This window comes from Eublepharis macularius, chromosome 13 (assembly GCF_028583425.1).
Source record: "Eublepharis macularius isolate TG4126 chromosome 13, MPM_Emac_v1.0, whole genome shotgun sequence".
Classification (NCBI taxonomy): Eukaryota; Metazoa; Chordata; class Lepidosauria; order Squamata; family Eublepharidae; genus Eublepharis; species Eublepharis macularius.
Window position 1 is genome coordinate 59,390,916 of NC_072802.1, and position 27,339 is coordinate 59,418,254.

General features: G+C 45.3%; 1 protein-coding gene across 3 annotated transcripts in view; it reads right to left on the reverse strand.

Moving 5' to 3' along the window:
* Positions 1–699: 699 nt before the first annotated feature.
* Positions 700–27,339, reverse strand: part of ARVCF (ARVCF delta catenin family member) — a 376,032-nt gene continuing 349,392 nt past the window's right edge. For 2 of the 3 annotated variants that reach the window (XM_054996344.1, XM_054996343.1), the window contains exons 11-16: positions 25,561–25,753; positions 22,601–22,712; positions 20,910–21,000; positions 19,339–19,392; positions 17,631–17,722; positions 700–2,508 (exon numbers count right to left, since the gene is read on the reverse strand). In XM_054996344.1, coding sequence (XP_054852319.1) covers positions 2,503–2,508; positions 17,631–17,722; positions 19,339–19,392; positions 20,910–21,000; positions 22,601–22,712; positions 25,561–25,753 — 548 coding nt within the window. In that variant the 3' untranslated portion in view covers positions 700–2,502. Of the gene's footprint in view, positions 2,509–9,358; positions 9,473–17,630; positions 17,723–19,338; positions 19,393–20,909; positions 21,001–22,600; positions 22,713–25,560; positions 25,754–27,339 lie in introns of all 3 variants that reach the window. The other variant, XM_054996345.1, reaches the window with a different exon arrangement.

Here is a 27,339-nt window from a genome sequence, read left to right on the forward strand (position 1 = left end):
ATAGGTTGTTTTTCCAGAGGTGTTTTGGCTCCCAGTCCTTTGGTAAATAACAGAGAGCAACAGAACCAGCCATAGACTGATGCCGGGATGATCTAGACCTTTCCCTTGTAGCGGCCTAATAAACTACAAAGCGGACTCAGCTCGCTATTACTGGCAGACAAGCCTTTTTTTAAAAAAAAAATCCCTTTGTATACAAAAAGAATTACATAAGATTCTTAAAGATGGTATAAAAGTGTTTGGCATTAACAGCCCAGTTAAAAGGATCTTCACTGATCGATAGTAGAAGTATGAAAGAGCACCATAGTTAGAAGCTAGAGAAGGTTTGGATCTGGATTCAAACTCTTTGTTATTTAGATGCAAAGATGCCTCCAGTTAGAAGAATTCAAACAGAGCAACCTGCCTTCGGTTCTTTGGCCAGAGTTCTTTCGGCCAGCTCGGCCTCCCTCTTAGAGGTCACTGTGACCTTCCTTTGATTCGAAATTGCCTCTGCATTCTTAAAGACCCAGGGGGGTAACCTCAGTAGAATGACTGAGATGGGAAAGGGGGGAATGGGTTGTAGCTGCTTGTGTCTGTACCATTCACATTTCTGAATAGCTTCTGGCACCGGTCTTTCCCTGAATCGATGCAAAAAATGCTTTCCAGCCATAAACTTTACTTACATGGTTTTGGCAACCTATTTTCTGCACAACAATATATAGATATAGATATATATTTATATATGTAATTCATGTCAAATTTTATTTTCTTTATACTCCAGAAGATACAAAGCTCTTGATGCTTGCTTTTTTTAAAAAGGATTTTAAATTTTTTTTACAAAAAAGTTAGATGTTTAACTAATACAGTAATTTTTTGTTCTGTTTTATCTCCCCCCCCCCCCTTTATCATTTTAAATTACAAAGGAAACAGCAGGCACTGAAAAAAAAAACCCAAATTAAATTTTCTGGATTCAAAAACATGTGCTTTCCAGACACGCCATAAGTGACTGTGGCAACCAACCAATTTTAGTGAAAGAGAAACAGAGAGCGGGGGGGGGGGGCAGATGTTATCAATGGGTTTTAAAAAACTCAGAGTCCTGCTTTCATTTCCTGTCTACTCCAGACCAAACCCTAAATTAATATGGCGAAAGCACAAAGAATCACTGTATATTGTATGGGGGAAAGAAGGAATATGGTTAAATCCACCAATGGCCAAAGTCTTGCGCCAAGACTCGTACAGGAAAGAGACCTTCGAGAAAACTTTGCCCGTAAGTGGGATGTCTTTGTTTCGCAGTTGTGAAATCCTGATTACAGACTAAAGAACCCACACATGTGTGGCCTGAAGAAAAAAAACATGTTACAGTTCCCTTTGAAGCACAGTTTGTTAATATCTTAGCCAAAATCATAGAAGCAGTCCAGCAGTGGGCGATTATTTTCACATAAAAAAAAATCTGAAGCATACAGTTGAATTCTAAACAGATCTCCTTAAAGAAGGCCGCTTCCACTTCACTCAAACGTTATGTGAACAGACCTTACCCCTCCCCCAGCATTGGAAGTTCAATTGCTACTGATCCAGCACTGACATGCTGAAAATGAAGAAGGGAGGGGGGAAGTCCCCTTCTAACACATTATGAATGTCAGCAACAAGGAAACGTCAATGCGCTCCAGATTTGTCCAAGGTTTCTGAATGAGGACAGCAAAAAACCTTGGATGAACCATTTATATGTTTGGAAGTACAAAAAACAAGAGCCATTACAGAAGTCAAAAAGGCAGAACTGTACACCAAATTGTAATGATAACAGAGAGAGCACAGTGTGAGATCGCTTACTCCAAAAGCAGATTATACAGCCCACGTCAGTTTCGGCTACCACGTGCTGAGCCATTCAACCAAGATTTCCCCCCCACTCTCTTAATCCTTTCAATAAATCCCAACAAACAACTCAACAGTTCCTCACTTCCCAAAGAATAAAAACTCAATTATTAGGCCACAAAAAATAATTAGAATCACTATTTAAAAAACAAAACAAAAAACAATTCACAGTTCAAAAAGAAATGAAGAAAGAAAAAAGTGCTATTTCTCAGTCATGACTATACCTAAGATATACTTTTGAATTTTTTTTGCAGTTTCTCTTTCGCTCGTCTTTTGCTTTCCTTCTCCATCTCATGACCTTCGCCTCCTACTTGGCACCATCCACATAGAAGAGTCAGCTAAGAACCTAATCTGTTAGATGTAAGCGTGGATCCTGACTCCGCTTTCTCCCATGGGAAGGGGGCTGTCGAACGGGAATGTAACTGGTTCTCCAAAACCCAAATGGCCCTGCTTGTAAGGCTGCTCAAGGACTGACCGATGGAGGTCTCCCTGCCCCGCGCACACCCCGTGGAATCTATAGCCTGTTTGGTTCCACTGATGCAAAAAAAAACTGCAAGGCCTTCCGAATCTGAATGGCAGTGATGAGTAATGAGATCCTGTGTGTTGATTTCTTCTTTTAGTCGAGGAAAAAAATATAATAAAACAAGCGGCTGGACTTTAGCCCTGAAAGAAAGAAAAGTCATAGCCAATTAATACAGAGAGGGCGGGAGGGGCACAGCCTTTGCAACTGTGTAGCTCACGCTGAATTCCCCAGCCTTAACGGGAATGATGGCCACAAGTTGTCTTTTTCTCTCCTCCTGGAAGGAGTCCCTCCACTTAAGAGAGTTATCGTACACCTTCTGCATTTCTGCCTCCAAAGCTCCAAGAATGGTCATGCAGATGTTCCCTTGTGCTGCCTCTTGTTGAGGCTCGCTCTCTGTGTAAATTGAAAGCATGCCCTGTTGCTGTGCAGAGGTTCTGGGGCACACACACAGTTTGTGCCGGGAGGCCACCACACTGCTTCTCCTAGGATGTCACAGCCTCTCCTTCCAGCTGTGCTCGTTGGCCATCTTTGGACTGTGGCATTTTCCTGAAGCGGCAGGCCTCAGCTTCTGCTCCCAGAACCTCTTTACACGTTAAGAATGCTCACCAATGCAATTTTACAATTTCCTCTGTCACGGCAGCCTAAATATCTGAAAAGAACAGTTGACTTTGGCACAAGAAAATCTCCTTAACCATGTGGCAAAGTGCGCCGTTTGAATGGCTTAAGCAGGCGATAACTCTGCCATTCGGAGCCATTGAAAGTGGTCCTTAAGATGGCCCCTTCCAAAGTACTCTTAGAATCATCTGGGGAAGGGAATGAGAACCCCAAGGCTGATCCCAAGATTGCAACCAACTATCTTCTCCTGCCACAGTGGCTAGTGGCTGATGGCAAGTGTGGCACAGTGCTTAAAGCATTGGACTAAACCAAGGAACAGCCCGGTTCAAATCTCTGCTAGCTATGAAACTCGTTACTGACCTTGGGCTAGTCCTAAACCAAACTTACATTGCAGGGTTGTTGTGAGTATAAAATAGATAAAGGGAGAACCACATACGGTACCTTGAGTTCCCTAGAAGCAGAGTGGGTTAAAATTTACTAAATAAATGTGCATCTAAATAAATGTGCATCAAAACCATGCTGACCTCTCTCCTTCAGGGAGGAAGGCAAAAAACTTACCTAACATATTTCATACATTGCAGTGCTGCTGTGCTTTTAAATTCGTGTTTAGCCAAAAGGAAAAGGCAGTAAGAATACCTTAAGGTGGCAGCATGATGGAGAGGAAAAGAACATTTTACATGATGGATGGTGTTGGATGGGCAAGGTCGCAGAAGAGCAACAAGAACAGGCCAAGGACAGAGCTAAATGTGAGTCAGCTGCCGTCCATGCGATCACACACAGAAAGAGTTGGGAAGTCCTAATTTAACAACAGGAGTGTGCGGGAGAAGGGCACACACACACCCTTGGCCCCTGTCCAGTTACTTTTCTTTTGGGTTGCCAACTGCCTGGAGAAAAAAATGTCCCAAATGCAGTGTGATGTCATTTACCTCCATAAAACTGCCCATTTCCACTCCTTACATCTCTAATAAAGGGACAGGATAATTCCCCCCAGGTCTGTTGGCCACCCTACTTAATTTTGTTTTAATTATTCCTCAGCAAGAGTGCTTCTTTGAAAGGTTGAAAAAGTAATTCAAATGTGCACAGAGAGAAAAGTGGGAAGGTTTAAGGGAATGTGCTAGGGTTGCCAGCTCCAAGTTGGGAAATTCCTGGAGATCTGGGGAGTGAAACCTGGAGAAACCTGGAGAAAGTGGGGTTTGGGGAGGGAAAGGACTTTAGCATGGCATAATTCCACAGAATCCACCCTCAAAAGTAGCCATTTTCTCCAGGTGAACTGATCTCTGTGGCCTGGAGACTGGTTGTAATTCCAGGAGATCTCCAGCCACTACCTGGAGGCTGGCAACCCTAGAATGTGCTCTCCAATCCAGTCTGATTATAAGGCAACACTTAAGCAGTTGACTAATTTAGAACTCTCAATAAGAAGCAAATTTTGGAGGGGGAGCGTTTGCAATCGTGGTGCGATTTGTGATTTGAGAAAAGGGTCGTTCGCCCATCGCTAAAAAAAAGGGGAGGAAAGGAAACAAACACAGAGCAGTCACTTGGGCCCAGAGCAACCCCTGGCATTTCCCACAGCTGCGCACCACTACATCTGAGATCATAGCATGCATGGAACCAGCATGGTTTAATGGCCAAAGCATCAACTTGGCTGTGGAAATGTATGTTTAGATCCTATTATGAGAAGGAAGTGGTTACATCAAAGAGAATAGGACGACAGTGACAGAGCACAGCAGGTTCTAAACTGGGAGCCAGTTTGGCCCTGTTGTGGGAGTGGGCCACAGACCAGCAGGGGCTGCTTAAACATTTAGGAAATCAACAATGAATAAGAAATGACACACAACCAAAAAGGGGGAGGGGAAACTGGAAGTAAAGCTTGAATTGTCCGTTCATGGTTGAACAGGTGAGTAACTGCAGTGGGCAGTTAAGGGCCTTATGGGCAGTTTATCTGCACGGCTGCTGGGTCCGAAGTCTGATCAAATTCCTTGGGTTACCCCCCGTTTCTTAGATTACTACCTGCTGGAGCTGCTTGGGCTAACATGCTGCAGTGGTGTTGCGCACAGACTACAAAAAATGCAGCGTTCAAGAATCGTCATGGTCGAGGGGAAGGAGTGCTTAGAATGAGCACAGGGTTCATCTCTGACCCCCTGACAGATCAGTGCTATGCCAGTTTTGCTCTTAAGAAAAGCACGGGCATAGCTCTGCACCCCTATTTAGTTACCTATTTAAACATTTATATCCCGCCTTTCTTTATTGCTCAAGGAGGCTTCTGAACCATAATCAAAAACATCACCATTTAAAACCAACAAGCACAAAACTTCCAACAAACCCCCCCTCCCCCTAAAGATATCCGCAGTGGATGCCCTATTAAAAGCCCTGCATATCTAATGGAGTATTCAGCTTTTGTTATCACTTAAGACGGTCTTCAATCTGTGAATTAAAAGAAAAAGATCACGGACTTGATTCAATGCTCTGGTTTCACCAGTTGGAGTTCTTACGATATATACTTGATCTGTATTAATATATTTATTGTATTTATTATGTTTATTGTATTTATTGTATTGGCACTTAACATTTATGCACTTTGCACACTTAAAAAACTAAAAATTTGAAAAAATTCAATGATTGTTTAGTAATTGCTGTTGTTGTTCGCCCGGGTGTATTTCTATTAAAAGCCCTGGCAAACAAAAAGGCCTTGCATCACCTCCAGACGGTGTCTAAAGATGCTGCTGCTGTCACTGTACTCGGAAAGCCCATTCCACAGACCATAAGAAACAGTGGAGAAGGCATAGGCTCTGTCTGATGCCTGGAGGTGACCTTATATAGGAGTAGGTGGCAGGTAGGTGGCAGTCTGAGAACCACAGCTGGCTGATGGGGATGTATGGGAGGAGACAATCCTTTTGATTGACATGCAAAGCTGCCTTGCACTGCATCAGAACACTGGTCTATCAAGGTGAGTGTTGTTTACTCTGACCAGCAGTGGCTGTCCAGGACCTCAGGTAGAGCTCTTTCACATCATTAACAGCGCAGTCCTCAGAAGAGTTACTCCAGTCTAAGCCCATTGATTTCAAAGGGCTTAGACTAGAGTAACTCTGAACCTTTAACTGGAGATGCTTGAGACCTTCTGTGTGCAGAGTGGACGATCTGTCACTTAGGCACAGCCTCACTCCTCTGCTCCTCTTGGAAGGGCTGTTGCTGAATAGAAATGCATGGGCTTCGCCATGCAGATGGTCCCTGTCATCTTCTGTCAAAAGGATCATGGATAATTGGGCTAGCAGCTCTCTCTGCATGAGATCACGGAGAGCTGCAGCCAGTCAGAAGAGAAGATGCTGTGTTGGATGGACCAATGGTTGGCTCAGCATTAGCCACTTGCATATATTCGTCTTTTGCAGGAGAAAGCGCCCGGATTCTGGGGTGAAAGGGACAGCCGGGACTGATGAATCAGTGCTGCCATTCCTACATTGGTTGGTGGGAGAGGACTCTGAGGGCCAAGCTACAAGTGATGAATGACGCAGGTTGGACACTTGTCAGCTTCCCTCAAGTTTTGATGGGAAATGTAGGCATCCTGGTCTTGCAGCTTGACTCTCTGACTGCTGTCCAATGGACTTTTCGACTGTTACTTGTCCAACATTCCGCCAAGCTGCCTACATTTCCCATCAAAACTTGAGGGAAGCTGATAAGTGTCCAACCTGTGTCATTCGTCGCTTGTAGTTTGGCCCAGAGATCCAAGCTACAAGTGACGAATTACACTTGCCTGGCAAGTGAACAGACTCACGTGTATTCCTTCCTGTTCACTTGCGCTCCACTTGCGCTCCACTTGGTCACGTAGTGATCACGTGATCAAGTGGAGGGCAAGTGAACAGGGAGGAATGCACGCGAGTCTGTTCACTTGCCAGGCAAGTGTAATTCATCACTTGTAGCTTGGCTCTTAGTTTCATTAGAACATGGCTTTTTGACTAGCTAGGCTTGCAAACTACATAACAGGGCAAATAAGTAAAATCCCATCAATTGGTTCTCGTGGCTGAAGTGCAGCTGGTTTGAATTAAAGAAGGAAAATGAGAGAGAGAATCTTGATTGCATTGCTTTTATTTCTTGTGGTTTGAAGGTACATATTCCCAATACTTTCTTCTTTTTGAAAAAAAAGATGGGTATGGAATAATTTTGCACTGTCTCAGGTTCACCCATAAGTAGGCGAGGGGGGGGGAGAAGGGCAAAAAGGGCAGCTGCTACCACAGTGGGGGGAAGTGTCCTGTTTGATAGAGGTGTCCAGTTCTGCACATAAGGGGATCAGTTTTCACATGAGACGTTATATAGCCACCTGTCCCTCCAAGGGCTCAACTGCACATTATGAGGACAGATTCTCCAATGTATTTATTCCTTTAAAAGCTACTCTGCACTTGTGCGGGTACTGAATCGATGCTAAAACAATGGGGAGAGAGGGGTTTAACACTTCCCCCTTGTCACTGTTCCAGTATCAATCCCCACTCCACACCTGAGCCTTATTTAGCTTTGGTAAGTAGAAAAAGACAGGTACTCTAAAGATGCCTGTCTTTTTTACCCTATCAGCGCTAATAACAACTTAGAGGCAGGGGCTGGTTTCTAGTGGGAAAATGACATTGAGGGGAAAGGATCAGCTGCCTTTAGCCAAGAGGGGGGAAAGGGTATAAATGTTTAAATAAATAAATAGCCCCAGCATTCATCAGCACCCTAGCCCTGATTATTCAAATCATGCTCCCCTGGCTGTTTATTAATGTAAAAAAAAATACATTGTGGGACCCAGTTACAGATATGCAGGAGCTCATAAGTGTGACGCAGGGCTTGATGTAAAAGCCAAGCCCTGCGCCTAGAATGCTGTATTTTAATATTTATATCCGTCAACTGAGAAATTTTTATTGTATATGGAATAGTTTTGTTTATTTATAATGCTTTTATTGTTTATAAACTGTATGTTATGAATTGTATGTTGTCACACCGCCCTGAGCCCATCTGACGGGGAGGGCGGTCTAGAAATGCAATCATCATCATCAATCATCAATCATCATCATCATCATCATCTACATATGTGCAGTTGAACCTCAAAGACTTGTATTGATGGACAGGCCAGTTAGTCCTTAAGGGCACTCAAACGGCATCTCTGGCAAAAGCAAGGATGAGACATAGCATGGACCCGCCATATAGCCTTTTGCTTAGTATCCCTTCCCAGAAAATCTGGGCCAGGATTTCTGTTCCAAACAAGAAGCTCTGTTGTTCAGCCACTTACAGTGCCAACCAATGCAGAGTTGGTGGTAAAAGTGCTGTCAAGTCATACCTGACTTATGGCGACCTCTGGTGGTTTTCATGGCAAGAGACTAACAGAGGTGGTTTGACATTGCCTGCCTCTGCAACTCTGGTCTTCACAAGAGGTCTCTCATCCAATTGCTAACCAAGGCCAACCCTACTTAGCTTCCAAAATCTGATGAGATCGGACTTGCCTGGGCTATCCAGGTCATGGCAATGCAGAGTTACTCCCATCTAAAATCAATGGGCTTTGAGTAAACTAACTTTGCATAGAGTTGCACCGTCCATGCACTTCCATCTAAAAGGCAGAGTTTGTGAGGTCTATTTTTTTCCTAATGAAAATGAAGTGTGAGGGGCGCTAAACCCAACTCGTTCCTGCATTTTACTTCTGTGCTCCAGTAACTGAAACTATTTTCTCCCGAATCCCAGAAGTTAGCCTGAGAAAAACAGTAAGGAGAAAACAAGAGGTAGAGAGGGCAGAAAGGGTTGCATCAATGCTTAGTTCTTGTGGCCCCTTCTTACATGCCCAGGGTAATGAATGACGATCGCTACTTTGGGGTCAGAAAGCAATTTTCCACATGCCAGTTTGGCTAGGGAGTCTGACGGTGTTTTGCCATCTTCTGGGCATGGAGCAGGGGTCCTTGGGGGTACGGGGGGAGGTAGTTGTGAATTTCCTGCATTGTGCAGGGGGTTGGACTAGATGACCCTGGAGGTCCCTTCCAACCCTATGATTCTGTGATCCTATGTGGGAGGAGACAGGGTTTTACTCCCGTTATGTGCATATTCTGTTTTTTGTTAAAATGAATAGATACTCCTCATCCTCTGCTTTCAACATGAACATGGTAGATACACATATAAACACATGGATTGTCTGCCGCATCCACATCAGTCCTCACTCCGCTGGCTGTATTGTGCAGCATTTTATCCAAAGGAACTGAGGGAAATATACATTAAACAGCACACATATACACTCACACGCCGTTTTCTTCAGGTGTCAGCTTTGGCCTGCAAAGGAACCAGGCAGCAGGAGAAAGCCCCCAGCGATGCAGATCATGCACAAACAAGACAAGTTAATCACAAGCCCCAATTACCGTGAAAAGAACCTACCATGCATGCAAATTAGACCCAGGAGTCAACAGGCTGGGGTTTAGGGTCACGGACATCCACCAGAGTCACCGAAGCCCTGTTACTCCTGTTAATGGTTTTCCTATTTGTGTCATTCTGCAGCAAACAGGGCAGGCGTTAAAAAGGCAAAACAGCAGATTAATCAAACAGACAAACGGCAGTTCAAACGTGTTGCAAGGAAGCATTAGTGCAGAGAGAGAGAGAGAGAGAAAGAGAGAGAGAGATTCAGAAATGATGCTTCATTGCAGAGACCAACAACATCCAATCCAATCCAATTGTCGTTTATGAAAATGGTTTGGGGGGTGGGTGGGGATATAGCAGTTGAGCCAGAGGACTGCAAACTGCTTGGAAATCAACATACACTTCACTTCTTAATTCTGGGTATGGTTCACACTTTCAGAGCAGGGAGACCAGCTGTAGTATATATTGCTACCTTTTTCAGAGAGCAAAGTGTGACAGCCATAAATGTGGTCCAAGAGTATTACCTGGGAGGAACATGGGATAAAGGGACAGAGTGGGGAACAAAAAAGTTACCTCCCACAGGAAGTGATGTCAACTTAGGTAGATACCGAGTATTATAAATCCTGGGCTCTCATAGGCTGACTTACAGGCGACTTTCCCATAGTGACAGTTCTATTGGGATTTCTCGCTGCTGCAGCAGATGCCAATTAAGGACAATGGCGATGGATCTTCCAGGTAGCTGGTTTCCCCACATTTTCCATTCCAATTTCCCCCTGCCCCATGCCACTATGGGGCTTTTGGGGCTATAGAGATTTGTCAATTGCTGATTAACCCCTGCTCCAAAAAAGCTGTCTCGTGGCTCAGGTGAGGAATAGCTATCACGGGAACTGGGCCAGGGAAAATGACACCAATATGAAACTGGGAAAGACCTGGACTTCCGCCATCCACAGGGCAGCCACTCTAACTTTTCTGGGATCTTTCTAAAAAGCAGTTTAAGAAAGATTGTTGAAAAGTCTAGGGAAAGCTGGAAGGTGCAAAGAGCACCACAATGCTGTGGGAAAACGAGGAGGGGGATAGGATTGGCCCGTCCCCTGGACAGCTGCTTGAGTGCCAGTCCAGGACAGAGTGGGACAGTTTCACGATCGGCATTTGGAGCAAGGTCCTCCCTGCTCTTTTGTACTGGTGAGAAAAATGGCCAGCCGAGCTTCCCAGAAAATTAATCAAACTTCTGTGTTTTAGCTCTATGCCTGTGATTTCAATTGGCCCCAAATCACTTCCATCACGTCTGAATTCAGTTTTGGTTTTCCAGGGGAGGTGGGAGAGAAATAAGCCATTCCACACACAACATTTGTTTGAAGTGACACACATCACTCACTTTCTCTGCAGGAGGAAAGGGGCACTAAATTAGATCTCTGACAGAACTGAATGCCAATTTTGGCAATCAACTTGACATTTTCTTCTAAGGTTTGTGGCAAGTTCTAATAACCTAACAGGCATAGTCTGTTCTTTTCCCATCTTGTACCTCATCAATTCTCTGAGTTTTACAATCCTCCCTTCTCTTCTATCCTTTGCGTCGACCTCAATTCTTGCCACTCTCTGCTCCCATCAAGCCAAGATTAGATTTCCCCCTCCCCCAACAGCCCCTATTACAGTGTAAACTGGAGTAAAAAAATGTACCATTATTTGTCAGGCTCTCCTCAAAAGCCTGTTCAGACAAATGAAGTTCTGCTGTATGTGTGTAAGCATGCTAGCGAGGGCCACTAATTTATTTGTTATGCTGGTACGCTTCTCTCCCCAGACTAGTTTGCGAGTCTTCCATCCAAACAGAGCTCAGCGATGCTCGATAAGAGTTCTATAGCAGGTTTGTGTCGCGTTCCCCCAGACTAGGATTGTAAATGGCAAGGAACCACTAACCAAGTTTTTCACTACATATCCACGTACTGGGAAATTGCAACAGGCTCTATACTCCAAGGGCTTACACACAGTCGAAAAAAACCATGGGCAGTTCTGCATTACAGTCGACGCACAAGGCTTCGGGTTAATTCCTGTGCAAAAACATCTTCTGTGTGGGAATGGAGGTAAGATTTGAAGAGGCCCCAGTTCTTGTGGTAAAATTGCAGGGGGCCTTCACATAAATGCCGGCAGGAGAGACTCCACATATCGAGATGCCCAGCATTTCAAAAGCGTGGTCTGCTTCCACTCAAGGATTTTTTTCCCCATTTGGAAAGCACCAAATCCCCAGAGTAAAGAGGAACCTTCAAATGATGTGTTCTGCTTCAACGTTCTACCTTCAGCCCTCCTGGAAGGCAAATGCCATCACGGCCCACTCCCCCAGAGGCTCAGTCCGTGTCATACAGGGAAAGTAGAGTCTATTGAACATGTATTGTCGAAGGCTTTCACAGCCGGAGAACGATGGTTGTTGTGGGTTTTCCGGGCTGTATTGCCAAGATACAATGCCAAGACCACGGCAATACAGCCCGGAAAACCCACAACAACCATCTATTGAACATGTTCTTCTGCACTGTACTTTCTATCTCAATATAATGCTCCAACCTGGTCAACTTTACCAGGAAGATCTGAACAACTTTATGCCTCCTTCCTTCTGGCAGATTCTTTCCAGAGATAACTAACAAAGTTGCTAAATTTTGCCTTTGGGCACGTGGGATACATAAACAGCGGACTGAGCTTCAATAATGTTGGAGGAAGGTACTATCTCGCTGTCTCCCACCATTTGTGCTCATTGTTTTGGGCTTGCTACACTGTAGTACCTCCCCTATTTTATTTTTTTTACTTCTCCTTCATTTCTATTTTTACTATTACTGTTGATTCTCCGGAGCTGATTTTGTATCGAAATAAACTTTGATTGATGATGTGTTCATTTTCAGCATTCCCAGGGCTTTTGTCTTTAATATGGAGGGGGGAAAAGCAAACCAAACCAGCCCCCCCCTACTTTAAGGGGAATCTTGGGAGTAGCTGTGACCATGGGGACACTCTTTCAGTCCGCACTGTGGGGGAGAGGAGCTCTCTCTACTTTAAAAATGGCAGCGGGCAGATCGCTGCAGCCTGCTACTCTGCTTTTTAGCCTTTTAAAGAAAGGGCTTTTCTCCCTTTCCCTGTCAAGCCACACTGCAAAATTACAGCGCCACTTGGTACAGAATGGGAGAGTGAGGGGAAAGGGGGATACGAAGGCCACAGAGGAGATTGCTGTCATGCCTATGCAAGTCATGATGGGAGGAAAGGAGAAAAGCGGGGCTCGCGCAGTGCTGACAGCAGGGAACGGATTGTGCAGATGCTGTTCCTGCCTGCTTCCTTAGTGCTTGCAGCGGCTGCTGCTGTGGTGCAGACTCATTCTTACACCTCGAGTGAAAGCAGCCTCAGTCATTCAGAACCAAGATACATGACAGTCAGAAGCAGTCCAGATAACGTAGTGGAGGGCCGCGTGCACAGGACAAGCATCCCAAGAATTGGCCCTGTAGAGGACAACGTACAGCAGCAGCAAGATCTACAAGTTCTGTCTGCTTAGCACAGAGATGCCTCTTCTTTTCCCTATCATGAAACCCAGTTGCCTGTCTCTAGTGGAGAAAGGGGGCACAGACCCATGGATGGATACAGGTGGGTTATATTCAGGGCACAGACCAGGGTTACCAGCTCCAGGTTGGGAAATTCTGGGAGATTTTGGGAGTGGAGTCTGGAGAGAGTGGAGTCTGGGGAGGGGAGGGACCTTAGCGGGGCATAATGCCATGGAGTCCATCCTCCAAAGCTGCCATTTTCTCCAGGGGAAGTGATCTCTGTGGCCTGGAGATCAGCTGTAATTCTAGGAGATCTCCAGTTACCACCTGGAGGCTGGCAACCCTAGCACAGACTTTAGAGGCCAGTAGAAGATGGATTGTGGTAGGCTGGTGGATGGTTAGCCAATTTCCAGGGGTCCCCCTACTACCTGCTGGGATTCCGGCAAAGGAGGCTGGACTAGGAGGGTATTGGTTAAATACCCTTTTAACCTCTTTCATTGCTAACTCAGGGTCACCTAACAGATCAGTTATGCCTTCACTGTTAGGAGATTTATTCGTGCTTTCATGGTTTTTGAGTGCATTTAGTGTTGTTTTATCCTTGTGAGCCAGCTCGAGCAAGTCTGGCAAGAAGGCATTCATTTCCCAAATAATTCTGAGCACAGCTTGTAAATTTAAAGTACACAGACTGACTTGGGTGGGTAGGTGGGTAGAAAACAGTCAGTATAGCTTTGGTGGGGGGGGGGTAGGTAACGGAAGACCAAATCCAGCCCACCCCGGATTCACAGAATGTCTGTCTAGCTGCAGTCGTGCACTTAGAATAAGAAAAGGCGCCACCATAACAAAAGGCACCACTGTAACTTTCAATGAAACAAAATGAAGTTCTGTGCTTTGAAGGAGGGCTGGCATGGTCAGGGATCAGCATCTTCAGGCACCCATCAGGGACAGTGGCACAGCAGAAGGCTCACTGCCAACGCTCAGAACCCCTGGGGCTTGCTGCTGCTTTTCTTTGCTGCTTCTGACTGCTTGCTTGCTTGAGAGAAAGCTAAAGGTGGCAGGAGAGAAAGGGGCAGAAACTGCCCCTCATTGTTCCCAAAAGGAAGGATTTGGACCCAACAAGAGCGGGCAAGCAGGTGAGTGGTGATGAGGAGGAAATAGCCCCACAGAGGGAGGAGTCAACACGTCATACAACGGGCCTCTAAAATCCGCTGCAGGCCCTGCTGCAAGACTCTGACGTGGTTACCATTCTACTCTCCTGGACCAAAATGTAATGGCTATTAAGTCCCATTAAGAGCCATTCCCCAGGCACAGGCTTATGAGAGGCACAGACTTAAGCTGTCCTGGGCAGACGGGATTGAACAACATCTTCATTGTAGGGCCAGCCACATGGGTCATGGGGGTCTCATAGCTCAAGCTCATACGGCTCATAGCTCGAGCCATAATCCTTGCCCTTGTGCTTGACTGCGCATGCCCAGTCGGATTCCATGAGCCAACTGGAGCAGGGAGTAAAGAGGGCAGTGTGTTTCACGGTCATGGCACAGCTGCAAGATTTTTAGGGGCAGGCCTGTCTAAATACATCATCCGGCTTATTGGATTTGTCACTGCAGGGTGATTAAGAGACAATGGATTACATTAACAAGGCAGGCAGATTTTTTTAAAATTCTGAAAAGGAGCAGGGCTAAAACAATCCTTTCAGGTCAAAGACAAAGGGGGGGGGGATAATCTGCTTGGGGCCCCAAGTAAGGGCAGTAATTACAAAACTACAAGGACAGAAAGGATAATTGAGTCCAACCCTGCAGTCGAACAGGCAGGAAATAAAGCGTTTGGAGAGGGTGGAAGAAGATTTAAAGAGAGAGAATTCTCCTGGAAGAAATTGCGTGGATTGTTGAGATGAAAAGCCCACAATGGCACCAGCAAAAGAGTAATATTGCTTAATGTGGAGCTATTTGATCTAAGGGCACAGCAGGTGGGTTCTACATATTGGGTTGGGCTGGCTTGGTGATTTTTGCAGCCCATATGGGTGGGGTTCAACCAACACCAGCTTCTGACCAGTCTAAGTGGCTGACAGGGAGTGGTATGGGGCCACCAGATATTGTGACAGTCACACTGCTGATTGCCCAAGTTATGGGCAGAGATGTCCCAGGAGAAAGGAGAACGTGTTAGCCTTCCCATGTGCTTGATTGCACAACATGGATCATAGTCACAACAGTGAGAAGTTGCCGTGTGGGTATGCCGCAAGCTCTTGGTGTTCTGTTAGTGGACAAGTGGGCCTAAGGATTCCTAAGCTGGGTGGCACTGGTGGCAGACCATATTATTTTTTGGTCAGGGCTTTAAGCAAAGGAGACAAAGACAGAAAGTATGTAGAGAGAGAGAGGGAGGGGGAAAAGGATAAAAAGAAAAAAAATAATGCAAGAAGAGTAGGAAAGGGGGGAAAGGTGGAGGTTCAGTTCAGATGTAACGTGAAACAATGGTTTAATTAAGATTAATCTGTGATGTCAGGATTTGGTTAGCAGATAATCATTCAAATCCTGTTTTGCCTCAACCAGTACTGGTTGCATCGCCTTCACTCTTTCCACTGACTATTCCAGAAATGCTCACCAGGTATTCCAGTATGCATGACAGTACAAGGTTATTAAGCCAGCAGTCAGTTAAAGTGGTCAAACACGGTTAAGTCTCACTACGGTTAATAAACCAACTTCAAACATTGGTTTCAGATCCTGATTTGACCCATCCTAACTAACCATAGCTGGGCTTGCTTTCTGATGATCACACTGTGTGTAAAGTGCTGTCAAGCTGCAGCTGATTTATGGTGACCCCACAGGGTTTTCAAGGCAAGAGACGAGCAGAGGTCATTGCTGCCTCTATGTACTACCCTGGACTTCCTTGGTGGTGTCCATCCAACTACTAACCAGGGCCAACCACGCTTAGTTTCCAAAATCTGATGACAGCGGGCTAGCCTGATGTTGTTAACTACTACCATTACTGGTAGTGGGAGAGGGCCTTCAAGTCATAGCTGACTTATGACAACCCCTGGTAGAGTTTTCATGGCAAGAGGCTAACAGAGGTAATTTGCCACTGCCTGCCTCTACAATCCTGGTCTTCGTTGGAGGTCTCCCATCCAATTTCAATTCAATTCAATTCAAGTACCTTTAATGGCATACAAAGATCTAAGACAGCAAACAAGTCACTATAAAATTACATAAATTTCAGAAGTCAATATATTTATACAAAACTTGTATGAATCTTAAGCACACCCACTAAAAACTCTGCAACCACTTTAGGGTCTCCCATCCAATTACTAACCAAAGCTGACCCTGCTTAGCTTCTGAGATCTGATGAGATCAGGCTCACCTGGGCTATTACTACCATTACCATTACTAGTAACTACTAAATTACTACTAACTGTAGTTAATTGAATTAAACCATGGTTTCACATGACAGGTAAACTAACAGAGAAAAAAGGAGAAAATATATAGCGAAGAATAAAAATGGGAACCTGGGGAGAAAAACTAAGAAGCAGTTGCTCTGGCTTCAAGGACTTTGAAAAGGCTGAAGACTATCGCTCGAAGCCACTGGCTAAGTTTAAATACATCGTCCCAGATGTGTTGCACGTAGGGGGGCATGTGTGAATGATAAATATGTAGGGCAAAATATGTAGGGCTGCACACAGTTTGGCACAGACACTCGCACACGTTCCACTCTTCCTCACCATGGTAACCACAAAGAAGCAGAGGTGCTTGAAGAGACTATTCTCAGAACAAAGTCTCCTGCACAGCTATAGACTTGGGGTGTGGGGCTGGTTCTTAGAAGGAGGCGCTGAAAGCAACAGAACGAAAAAACAAAGACACAAACCTTTACATACAGACATCTGTTAGGAACTTCAGCACTACAAAGAGACTCTTGAAACGAATGGTACATCTCCAGTCATATGCACCAAGTCCTCAAGGCAAACCATATTTCCCCATTTACCCAAAAAAAGGGGAAATTACTTCCAGCTGGACCCTGAATGAGTAAAAGTCACCAAATCATCTTAATTAGCTGGTTGCTCTGGACCGCTAAGGATGAGTTGGTGGGAAAGTGACCAAAGTGCTAGGGACTAATCAAAATGTCTTTTTAGAATTTATTAAGGGAAAATAGAGTTCCCTTGAGAGAAAATCCGGGCACTAAGAAGGCATCTATCAGGAGCCCTTACTCTCCCTCCCTAGTTAAAAAAAAATCAGGAATCTCTGCTTTCCCACAGGAGAATGTGGGGCAAATTGCTGCTCAAAATCTCAGTTCCGGTTTTTTTATCAGGGCTTCCATTGCGAAGATACCGACCAGTTAGAAACTTCTGGATGCTTGTATGGAGGGGCTGGGAGAAAGTTAAGTGAAAGCATTTAATCCCTGAGGCTGGAAGGAGATGAATGGAGAGGAAGTAACACCCCATGGACCAAAAACAATGGCAGGGCAAGGTGATGGACAAGTAGAGTCTGGAGGAGTCATGACAGCGGAGTCCAGCCATTCAAGTAACTGGACAAGAAGTCCCAAGAGAGATCTCTGAGTCTCCAGAAGAAGGTTTAGGAAGCATATTGAAAACGCCTGCCTTACGAATTCCCAGCATCATTGTTGTAAAAGGCGAAGACACTAAGTGAAGGAAACAGGACTCCCTCTACCAGCTCCATCCAAACTTGCTTCTTCCCAAATGGTTGATAGCACACACCTGCCCCATTTACTGCACACCCTGAGCCATATCATTCAACAACAGCAAAAACAGAAAAAAAATGCCCGCTCAGGAGGACACCGCTTACTTTTAGAGGTTCTTTCTCTGACGCGTCCCCCATGTTGTCATTGGCTTTGTACTTCCGCTCCTTTTCCCGGTGATCGATGGTGGAGTAGCCATCTGTGAAGAAATGATGAATGACCTGTGAAGGAAGCTGCTGTCTCAACAATATGGCAGCATGAATGGACATTTGTTCTGCTTCGTTCCGTTACAAGAATGGAGATAATGCTTCACCACCCCAAAAAACAAGCCACACTTGGCTACACCACAGAAGGCTGATGGGAATATGTCTTTTCTCCAGGTACAATGTTTCCTCTCGCAGCCCCCGTGGCAGTGCCTGGAATCCCACTAAAGCAAGAGTCATATTTCTAGCGTCCAGCGTGTGCCTTCCTTGCTTCCAGGGGTGATAGAAAGGGCCAGGGCTTTTTTTCTGGCAAAAGAGGTGGTGGAACTCAGTGGGTTGCCCTCAGAGAAAATGGTCACATGGCTGGTGGCCCCACCCCCTGGTCTCCAGACAGAGGGGAGTTTTGATCGCCCTCAACTCCCCTCTGTCTGGAGACCAGGGGGCGGGGCCACCAGCCATGTGACCATTTTCAAGAGGTTCCGGAACTCCGTTCCCCCATGTTCCCCCTGAAAAAAAGCCCTGGAAAGGGCTATAGCAAGTTCAGACTGTAGGTGGGAAGAACAGCAAGATTTGAGTCCCTTCTTCCTCAAAGGGTTTGGTTCCCCAATGCTGGGAAACCTCCAGGACTCTCCTTCTAAAGAGGTTAGTGCTTGCAGGCAGATTCTCCCTCTGGTTATCCCTGTGGGCCTATGTCAAGACAGCCTCATCTCTGTAACTGAGATGTTCCTTTTCCTAGGGTTATTTTTTTAATCACCATGCCCCAAGTCCAGGGGTGACTTGGGGCATGGTGTGATGTGACACTCTCCAACCTTCTTTTTCTGAAACTTCATGCTGGCCTCATGCTGTATTTGGAAGATACCCCCCACCCCCAGAAATCCTTCTTCGACCCACAAAGTGCACCAAGCAATGGTGAACATTTTACTCTGAATACGTAAGCAATGTCTTCCATCCAAGGAACATTCGGGCAACAGTTTTTTGCTGTCAGGCTCAGCCACCCCGGAGAGTGATCTCATTTGAAACTGTTTTCTTCCAGCTGGGAGGATGTATGTTCCTGCCTTCCCTTAAGCAAAGTACATATCGGCAGCTTATTCATGCTGGCCCAGGCGTTTGAAGTATGTGCACAAGAAATGAAAGGCAATACATTAATTGGGAGGGGGGACTATTTTTACTGTTTTAGCAGCTAGTCTTGGCCTGTAAAAGGTATCTAACCTAGCTTTTCACTGTTGACCAAGTTGGATCCAATCTTTTTGGACAGATATTAATTCCAGGAGCAAAAAGACAGTATCTTGAGGTCAGCTTTTGCAGCCCCATAGTTGCAAGTTAAGTACATCAAGGCAACCTCTTCTCAGATCGCTCCATATGTTGGAGCAAGGTGCTACAAAAGATCAAGCTGTCACATCTCCTGGTTAAAAACGCGTGCTGTACTGACGTGTGTGTATGCGTGCGTGTATTAATACTATTGATCTTTGGGAAAGAAAAGTTCTGTTTAAATGTCAGCTCGTCCGCTTGAAAGAGTTTCTCTCTGGGAAAAGACTCAATTTCTTCATGAGTGACAGGGAGCACAATCGAGAAAGACAGAGGAGGTTTGATCCATTTGATCCATTGCATTTACCTGGCCCAAGTTCATCCATAGGAATCATGTCCCGACTTCCCGACTTTTCATTATCTACAAAAGAGGAGAAGTGAAACCATTGGTCCGTGTGATAAACTAGCCAGGCCTGAGCTTAATCATAATCTTTACAGAAAGAGAGGGAAACAATTCACTGAAGCGCATGTGCGCGCACGCACACACACACACACACACACAAGAGGACTGGTGACTCTAAAGTGGAAGACACAAATTAAATCTTCTAAGAATGTACTTTCTGCTCCCATATCTGCTTTCCGTAGATTGGAAATCTGTTCCAGAGGACTTCTCTAGGTGTTCCCATTTTCAGAAAACAGGTGTGTGGAGTACAACAGGGCCTCCATCAATGGCCGCACGGATGGAGTACCCTTCCCATACAGAAGCATGAAATATCAACATTATATTATTGTAGGCATCCAGTTAAAGCTCGTCTCATGTCATTGCCCAGCCAGCTCAATACAAACTTTCTGATACTAATGGGAATGGGGAAGGTCCATGTAGGCTGGCTGAGCCAGCAACCATGTACAGGGATCAACTAGTGTTAACTTGTGAGGGGGGGCAGTACTTCTACAGCCAAATCCCAGAACCAGCAGTCCAGAGTTCCCTATATGCAACTTCTTTCTCCCCTTCTCAGCTTGGAGGTCACCACCACAAAGCCTCAATCAAGCAGAAATACCAGAGAATCAGCGAGGGGGGGGTCACAGATTGCTGGAAACATATTTGAATCCAAGTGCATGCATGGACCCTTTAAGAGACATCCATTGCACAAGGAGGCTTGATCTTTCTGGGACTGCTCCAGTACATAATACCTCAGCCTGTATCTGGCAGCTGTTGAAATGGGCTGCGTCAGCTTTGGAGCTATCCAAGGTGCTGCAATTTGCATCCAACCCTACCTGGCTTCCCTGGATGGGACAGGTGGGTTGGGGCAGGAAAGGGCAGGGCAAGCAAACTCGTTTTGCTCCTTATCCTTGTTTTACAGCTCTATAAATGCTGAGGGTTTTTTATTGATTTACATATTTTATGTTTGTATATGTACAACAATTTCACTTGTGAGTTGTTTCAGATGAATTTTTTATTATGGAAAAGCGAGATTATCCATATTCAAATACCTAAATATAAGCTTAAGAGTACGAGGTGGGAAAGGTTTTCAAAAGGGGACCCCTGCCTCTTTATTTATTTATATGTATATATATGAAATTCGTATATTTGCATATTTGTCATTTTAATGATTAGATGTAGAGTTTTTAAAGTTTTTAGTGATATTTAATATGTTGAATTGTTGTCATCCGCCCTGAGCCTGCTGATGCGGGGAGGGCGGAATATAAATGTAATAAATTAAATTAAATTAAATTTGGGCTCTGCACTACCATCATAATTGGGGATGGAATGTTCCCTTTTCACACCAACATAGGCTGCCAATCTGTATCCAATTTCAATAGCTGTCTGTAAGTAGCTGGCTGAATCCCGAGAATGTACAGCATTCCAAGACGAGAAATCTCTCTCTGCAAAACTGCAAAGCTGCTCGGGGAGAGGCCACCTTTCAGGCAGGCACAGACCTTGACTTTTATCCACAAGTGGGAGAGTGCTATCATCATAGCCAGATTTGCAGGAAGTGCCTTTGGATCCTTTAGGAGTGGCAGATGCAGTCTGGAACAGGGGAAAAAAAGCCAGTCAACAGCTTGCAAGAGAACAGAGCAGAAAGCAAAATCCATTTTAAGAAGTTCTTCTAAGCCCGTTGTTCTATGAAGACTGATCAGCATCCTACTTCCTATTTTTAGAGCGGTGAGACTCAGCAACAAAACAGACATAACAAAACTTTTTTTCCAGGGTAATGGGATTTTTCCTGGGGTTTGAGCAGTGGGAGAAATTCCTGCCAAAAGAACTAACAGGTGAATATGCTATTTTTAAAATTAAAGCAGCTGCTCTTAGGACAATTGTTTTGCCATCGGGAACGGCATGCTTGGGCCCAGTAAAGCTCCATAGTCAGGTTACGTGCACCCTCCCATGTCCCTGGGAGCACAATTCAAGCTCTAACATCTCATTTTTAAAACCTTGCACTTTAAGGATTCAAGGGGTTTTTTTGTAGTTAAAAACACACATACACACATGTTGGTTCTGGACAAAGGATTTGAAACATCGCCGCAGGCCAAGTCCCGGATTGAGGCAGTTAGAATTTCCTTTCCTACACCCAGGGTTTAATCTGAGCAAGGATTCCCTAGAGGACTTTCTCCTAGAATGTGTGCCTGGGTAATGAAATATGTGCCTCTGAACACATGCAGAATGCTTCTCCACCACCACTTGAGTGCACACAGAAATCACAGATGCACACAAGTGGCATTAAGCAGAGCCTGTTTTCCTGACTCATTTGAGTTCTGGCATTATTAATGAAGCACTGCTAATCTCCTGCTCCTTTAAATAACCCTGCCCCTTTTCCCTTCCTGCCGTCTGTGCATGAAAATAATGTCCGGAAATGTATGTGGTGCCACTTCTCCCCCTTCTTTCAGATCCATCCCTGAATTCTCATGTAGTTTTTGACTTATCCCCTTATTTCCAACTGTAAATGAGCTTCAATTACATGTAACTTCATCTGCCAATGTTTGTCTCTCCCTCCCCTCTCCCTGTACTTCTCCTCATTTCATTAGATAACTCTTTCAGGGCAGTGATTCTTAGACCCAGCTATCTAACCCCAGTTTCCATAATATCTCCCACCACCTCGTATATGTATGAACATGGTGGTGGAAACTGCTGTCCAGTCATAGCCAATTTATGGTGATCCCTGCTGGGGTTTTCAAGGCAAGAGACCAAAAGAGGTGGTTTGCCATTGCCTGTCTCTGCATAGCAATGCTGGACTTCCTTGAAGGTCGCCCATCCAATTACTATCCAAGTTTGACCCTGCTTCGGTTCCAAGATCCAATTGGATCAGGCTTGCCTGGCTATCCAAGTCAGGGCATGTATGAACACATAGTAGAACAATTTGTTCTCTTTATGGAGTCAGTGGTTCCTTGTCCCAGAACTGAAAGTGTGTGCATGTGAGCAAAAAAAAATGTACTCTGGGTTAGATCTTTCTTCCTGAAGGATCCTTCCTCCGATGCAAGACACTCTTTGTGCAAGAAACCGGATCTCTGAGAGCCAACCCTTTGTCTTTACATACAAGCTGTTAACATCACAGAGGCCAAAATATAGTGAGCTTGCCCCGCCCCTGGCTCTGACTACCCTTCTCAACTAGGAAACCCTGCATTTCCGTCACCTGGAAATGGGATTTGGTCCAGCCCTCCTTCTGCAAAACACCCCGTAGTTCTTTGTAACTCCAGGTCATCTGAAGAACATGGGAGGCTGCCTTGGTTTCGCGGGAAGATTGGCTGATTTGGTGTGGTTGGGGGAAAAGAAAAACAAAGGTTAGAAGGCAAAGGACATTTAAGACTGTTGCCTATATACAGGGCATTTTTTCTGGGAACAAAGGTGGTGGAACTCAGTGGGTTTCCCTCGGAGAAAATGGTCACATGGCTGGTGGCCCCGCCCCCTGATCTCCAGACAGAGGAGAGTTTAGATTGCCCTCCATGCCGCAGTGCAGAGGGCAATCTAAACTCCCCTCTGGCTGGAGATCAGGGGGCGGGGTCACCAGCCATGTGACCATTTTCAAGAGGTTCCGGAACTCCTTTCCACCACGTTCCAGCTGAAAAAAAGCCCTGCCTATATAACTCATCACAAATGTACAAGCCTCTTCATCTATATCTGATTTTTTCCCTCTAGAAATCAGCCCCACAACCATGTCTGTCATATGTTAACTTTCAGTACCTGACAGAATTATCTAGGCAGTGTACAACATCCTTCCCAGTTGTGTGAATGGTGGCTGTGGACATTATCTAATGCCTGTATGACAGTCACAACCTCATATGCAATTGTATGAACTGGCCCTAAGAAAGAGTTACACAGATCAACCTTCTTAAACCTGCCACAACCCTAAACTTCATATTTCCAGATTTTCTGGGCTAAATCCACAGTTCTAGTGAATACCTGAAAGAGCACCTTCTCCTATATATCCCTTTCAACTCACTGAGGTCAGTTTCAAATGATTTGCTATTATTTCCTGAGAAGTAACCATGTTTGAGAAAGCATTTTCTATACTGGCCTCCTGATCATGGAATCAGGTTTGAGCTGCAGTTGGTTCAATGTGGGATTTTCGAGGTTACTTGGGGCCCTAAAAGAGCCATTTGCTCATTTAGGCCTTTCAGAGGCTGGTTCATTTTTTTTTTTACCATGGACTCTTTTTTTTCCTGTCACATAAAGATTTTAATTATATTGTTTCATTACATTTTATATCTTGCTTTGGGAACAATAAATAAATGTCTACATTGGATCCAATTTGTTTTGGCTATGCCCTAGCTGTTGCGTATATTGTATTTTCAGTTGCACTGCGTAATCTGCCTTGGATCTCAGTAGGAAAGGTGGACTAACAATAACAACAACAACAATAAAGTCTGCTAAGTGTGAAGTATGGCGCTAAGCTGATATTGGAGTGGCTGAATATCCGGCCTTTTGGGTAATTTACAAATGGCAGCTCCTCCCTAAAGCTGTTGTGGCTCCTAAAGGAAGGTGATTTGAGATATTATCACCTGCCTCCTTGAGATCACTCCAGTCGGCCACCATTTTGCTTGTTTTTGTTAACAGTCTTATCGTATAACGGAACGGTTGCAAGGGAGGACAAGCATTTCCCCCTTTGCCAATAAATGTCTGGATTCCTTTAAATGATGATGCCTGAGAAATGCACGCCCAGCGCTGAGGAATTGTGCAGGCAGCGAGGGAATCCGCCCCGAGATGATGGATTGTTTTTATTCTATTGATCTTATCTCTGAAGTCAACTCAACCTATTAAAGGCCCTGATTTACGATACACTGTTCTGACAAGTGCTTCAGGAGCTTCAACGTGGCACAGCTGAAAGGAGCAGAGGTGCATATACCACACTGCAAAGGTTTTAGGGTACACCTGGAGGGTACTCAACCTAATCCAGCAACCTTGCTGAAGTTCAAGAGTGCAGGGATCTCATCAGTGCCTGGTTGGGGAACCTCCTGGGATCTGCCTGAATTCCACAAAGAGGGAAACAATAACAACAGTGTACTGATGTGCCACCCTTCTGCACAGATTAATGCTCACTCAGAGCAGTGAACAAAACCAGTGTTGTTATTAGGGCTCATTTTGAGGGGGAACACACAGGAACGCAGTTCCAGCAGTTCCCCAAAGAGGTCACATGGCAGGTGGCCCCGCCCACCTGACTCTTGGCCATTTGGGCCCGTTTCGGCCTGGATTGGGGTCGAAACGGCCTGGATCGGGCCTCTAACGGGTGGTGGATCACTTTCCCGCTCAGCAGCGGCCCGACCCTGACTATTTTGGGCCCCTTTTTGACCCTTTTCAGCCCCTTTTTGCCATTTTGGGCCCAATTTCGGCCCTGAATGGCCAGGATTGGGTCCAAAACAGCCAGGACAGGTGAGGTCAGGGGGTGTGGCATATGCCAATCAGTTATGCTAATGACACACTTCTGGTGATGTCAAGGGGCATGGCATGTGCTAATGAGTTATACTAATGAGTTATGGTAATGAGTTCCTCCAGCTCTTTAACTATGAAATGGCCCCTGGTTGTTATTATTATTATCTGGGGCTGAGAGGGGTGGTTTACTCAAGGCCATCTGTGGAGCTCATGGCAGTAGTGGGAGTTGAACCAACAGAGCACTGATTTGCAGCCCAACCACTTAACCACTATGGTGGCAGCTCCCAGTCATCTAAGGTGCTTTGAACTGCATTCCTTTAAAGTTTGGTTCAGAAGTTGGTCTCTGGACCATTTCAGCTTTACTCTTTGTCCTGGCGGGGGGGGGGGGAGGATAATAATAGTGACTGTGCTTATATACCTTTCTTCTAGACAGATCAGTGCCCCACTTAGAGAAGTGAACATGATCAATGTTATCTGTACAATACAGCTGGGGAGCTGAGACTGAGAGGAGTGGCTGACCCAAGGCCACCTGCACAGCTCATGGCAGTAGTGGGATTTGAACCAGCAGAGCACTGACTTGCATCCCAACCACTTAACCACTGTGCTGCAGCAGGCTGTGATGCAATAAATAAATTACATAAATAATAGTATAGAAAAAGGCTGCTGCCCACTACAGGTTCTGCTCGGCTTTTCCTTTACTGAATGGGAGAAGTGCTAAAAACTAACCTCGATTTGCTGATAGCAACCAGCTTCTGGATGCCTTGCGTCTGGATCAGGGACCTGGCATTTTCCGAACTGTCAGTAATGATTTCATGGATGGTATTCAGAACTGCCACCACTGTATCTTCTTCCAGGTTTTTAGAAGATCGTTGCTGCCTGCTAGGCAAATTTCGCACCAGTTCGCCCATGGCATAGCTACCTGCAGGACAGAGAGTTCTCTGATTAGTCCCAATCGGATCTTTATGTGCGGAACAGCGCTGGCCCGGGATGTAGGAGCTCCTAGTTGCAGCCCCCAATATTTTTATTTAAAGGATGCCAGGGGGCAGGGCTTAGAAAACTTTGGGGGTATCAGAGTCACCAACAGGGGAACAGTCTCTAATTGAAGAAAAAAGCAAGGCAAAGCCACACAGACCGTTGTACTGCAAAATATAATATTTTTTACTTAATGTCATTTTCCTTGTTCAGGCACAATCACAAGAAACCGCAGTTGTGTTACAAACTGTTGTGTAAATGGTATATTTATTGTATGTATATATGGTTTCAGGCAAATTCACGAAGGCTTTTGAAGAAGCGGGTGTTCAGCGAAACGGGGAACCTAGCCTGGCAAACCCGTTGCCATTCTCCCGTCGGGAGCAGTCCCTAATGGTTGGGCGCTCCTTGACCCAATTAACTGGTTCCAGCATATTTACAACTGTGGTTTCTTGTGATTGTGCCTGAACAAGGAAAACGACATTAAGTAAAAAATTTACTTAGAAAACTTTGGCCTGCAGGCTTTGAAAGCTGTTAAGAGAGTAGGTGGTACTGGGCTAGGTGGACCAATAGCCTGGATCGGCAGAGGGACCAAACTAAAAAAGATGGTGCCAATTATGCTTGCTTAATCAACAATCTGTCCTGTACACACATAAAGCAAGGGATGAGCTCTGATTTTAACATCGAAAGGGACATGCAAGTGAAAGCAGCAGCCCCCTTCCTCAGTTTAACTCTTTGTAGTCTGTCACCCAAAACTGCTTTTGCTCTAACGTTGCCAGGTCCCCTTACCTCCCAGCAGGAGGGGGTAGACCTGGCACTCACCTTCTATTTGCTCCTTGCGTGCTCCTTGGCTGAAATCAGCCTGCTACGAAGTGTGGACGTGCTCTCGGGGTGGTGCGATGACATTACTCCTGGGTGACGTCGTTGCACTCCTGGGAGTACGCCCAGGAGGCCCGTTCTCCTGCTACCCCACAGCCAGGTGACTGGGAGGGGCAGAGGCTGGGAGTGGGGGATCCCCCACCCCAACAGGGGGACCTGGGATCCATATTTTGCTCCCATCTCAGTTTCTGCACTAGGAAGGAGCCAATGGAGACAAACTGGAAGAGGGCTCAGCTTCCCTCACTCCATGTCCCTTTTGATTCTAAAATCAGGCTCGTTTTGCACGTGAATGGGCTGGTCATGTGATGAAACAAACATGTCTGCCACCACTAACACATCTAGCTTGGGACTCAAGACAGCCCCTTATGCCTAACCCCAGTTATGGAATACCCTTTCTATTCATACGGCACTGGTGTTGAGGTATCCTGTTAAGTTGCTCTTATTTGCCTATGAGCCTGATGAACGGTTATCCTGCTGTCTTTGAAATACGCTGCTATGACTATTTTCACTGAACTACTATCTCAACATGATATTGGTGTTTTTTTTTATTTTTTAAAAACTTTTTTACACGTTGATTTTTAAACAGGTTTACAACAACAGAGCGTTGTGGAAGAACAGAGCAGGGCACATTTTATCCAGATGCAGTTCTAAATAAAG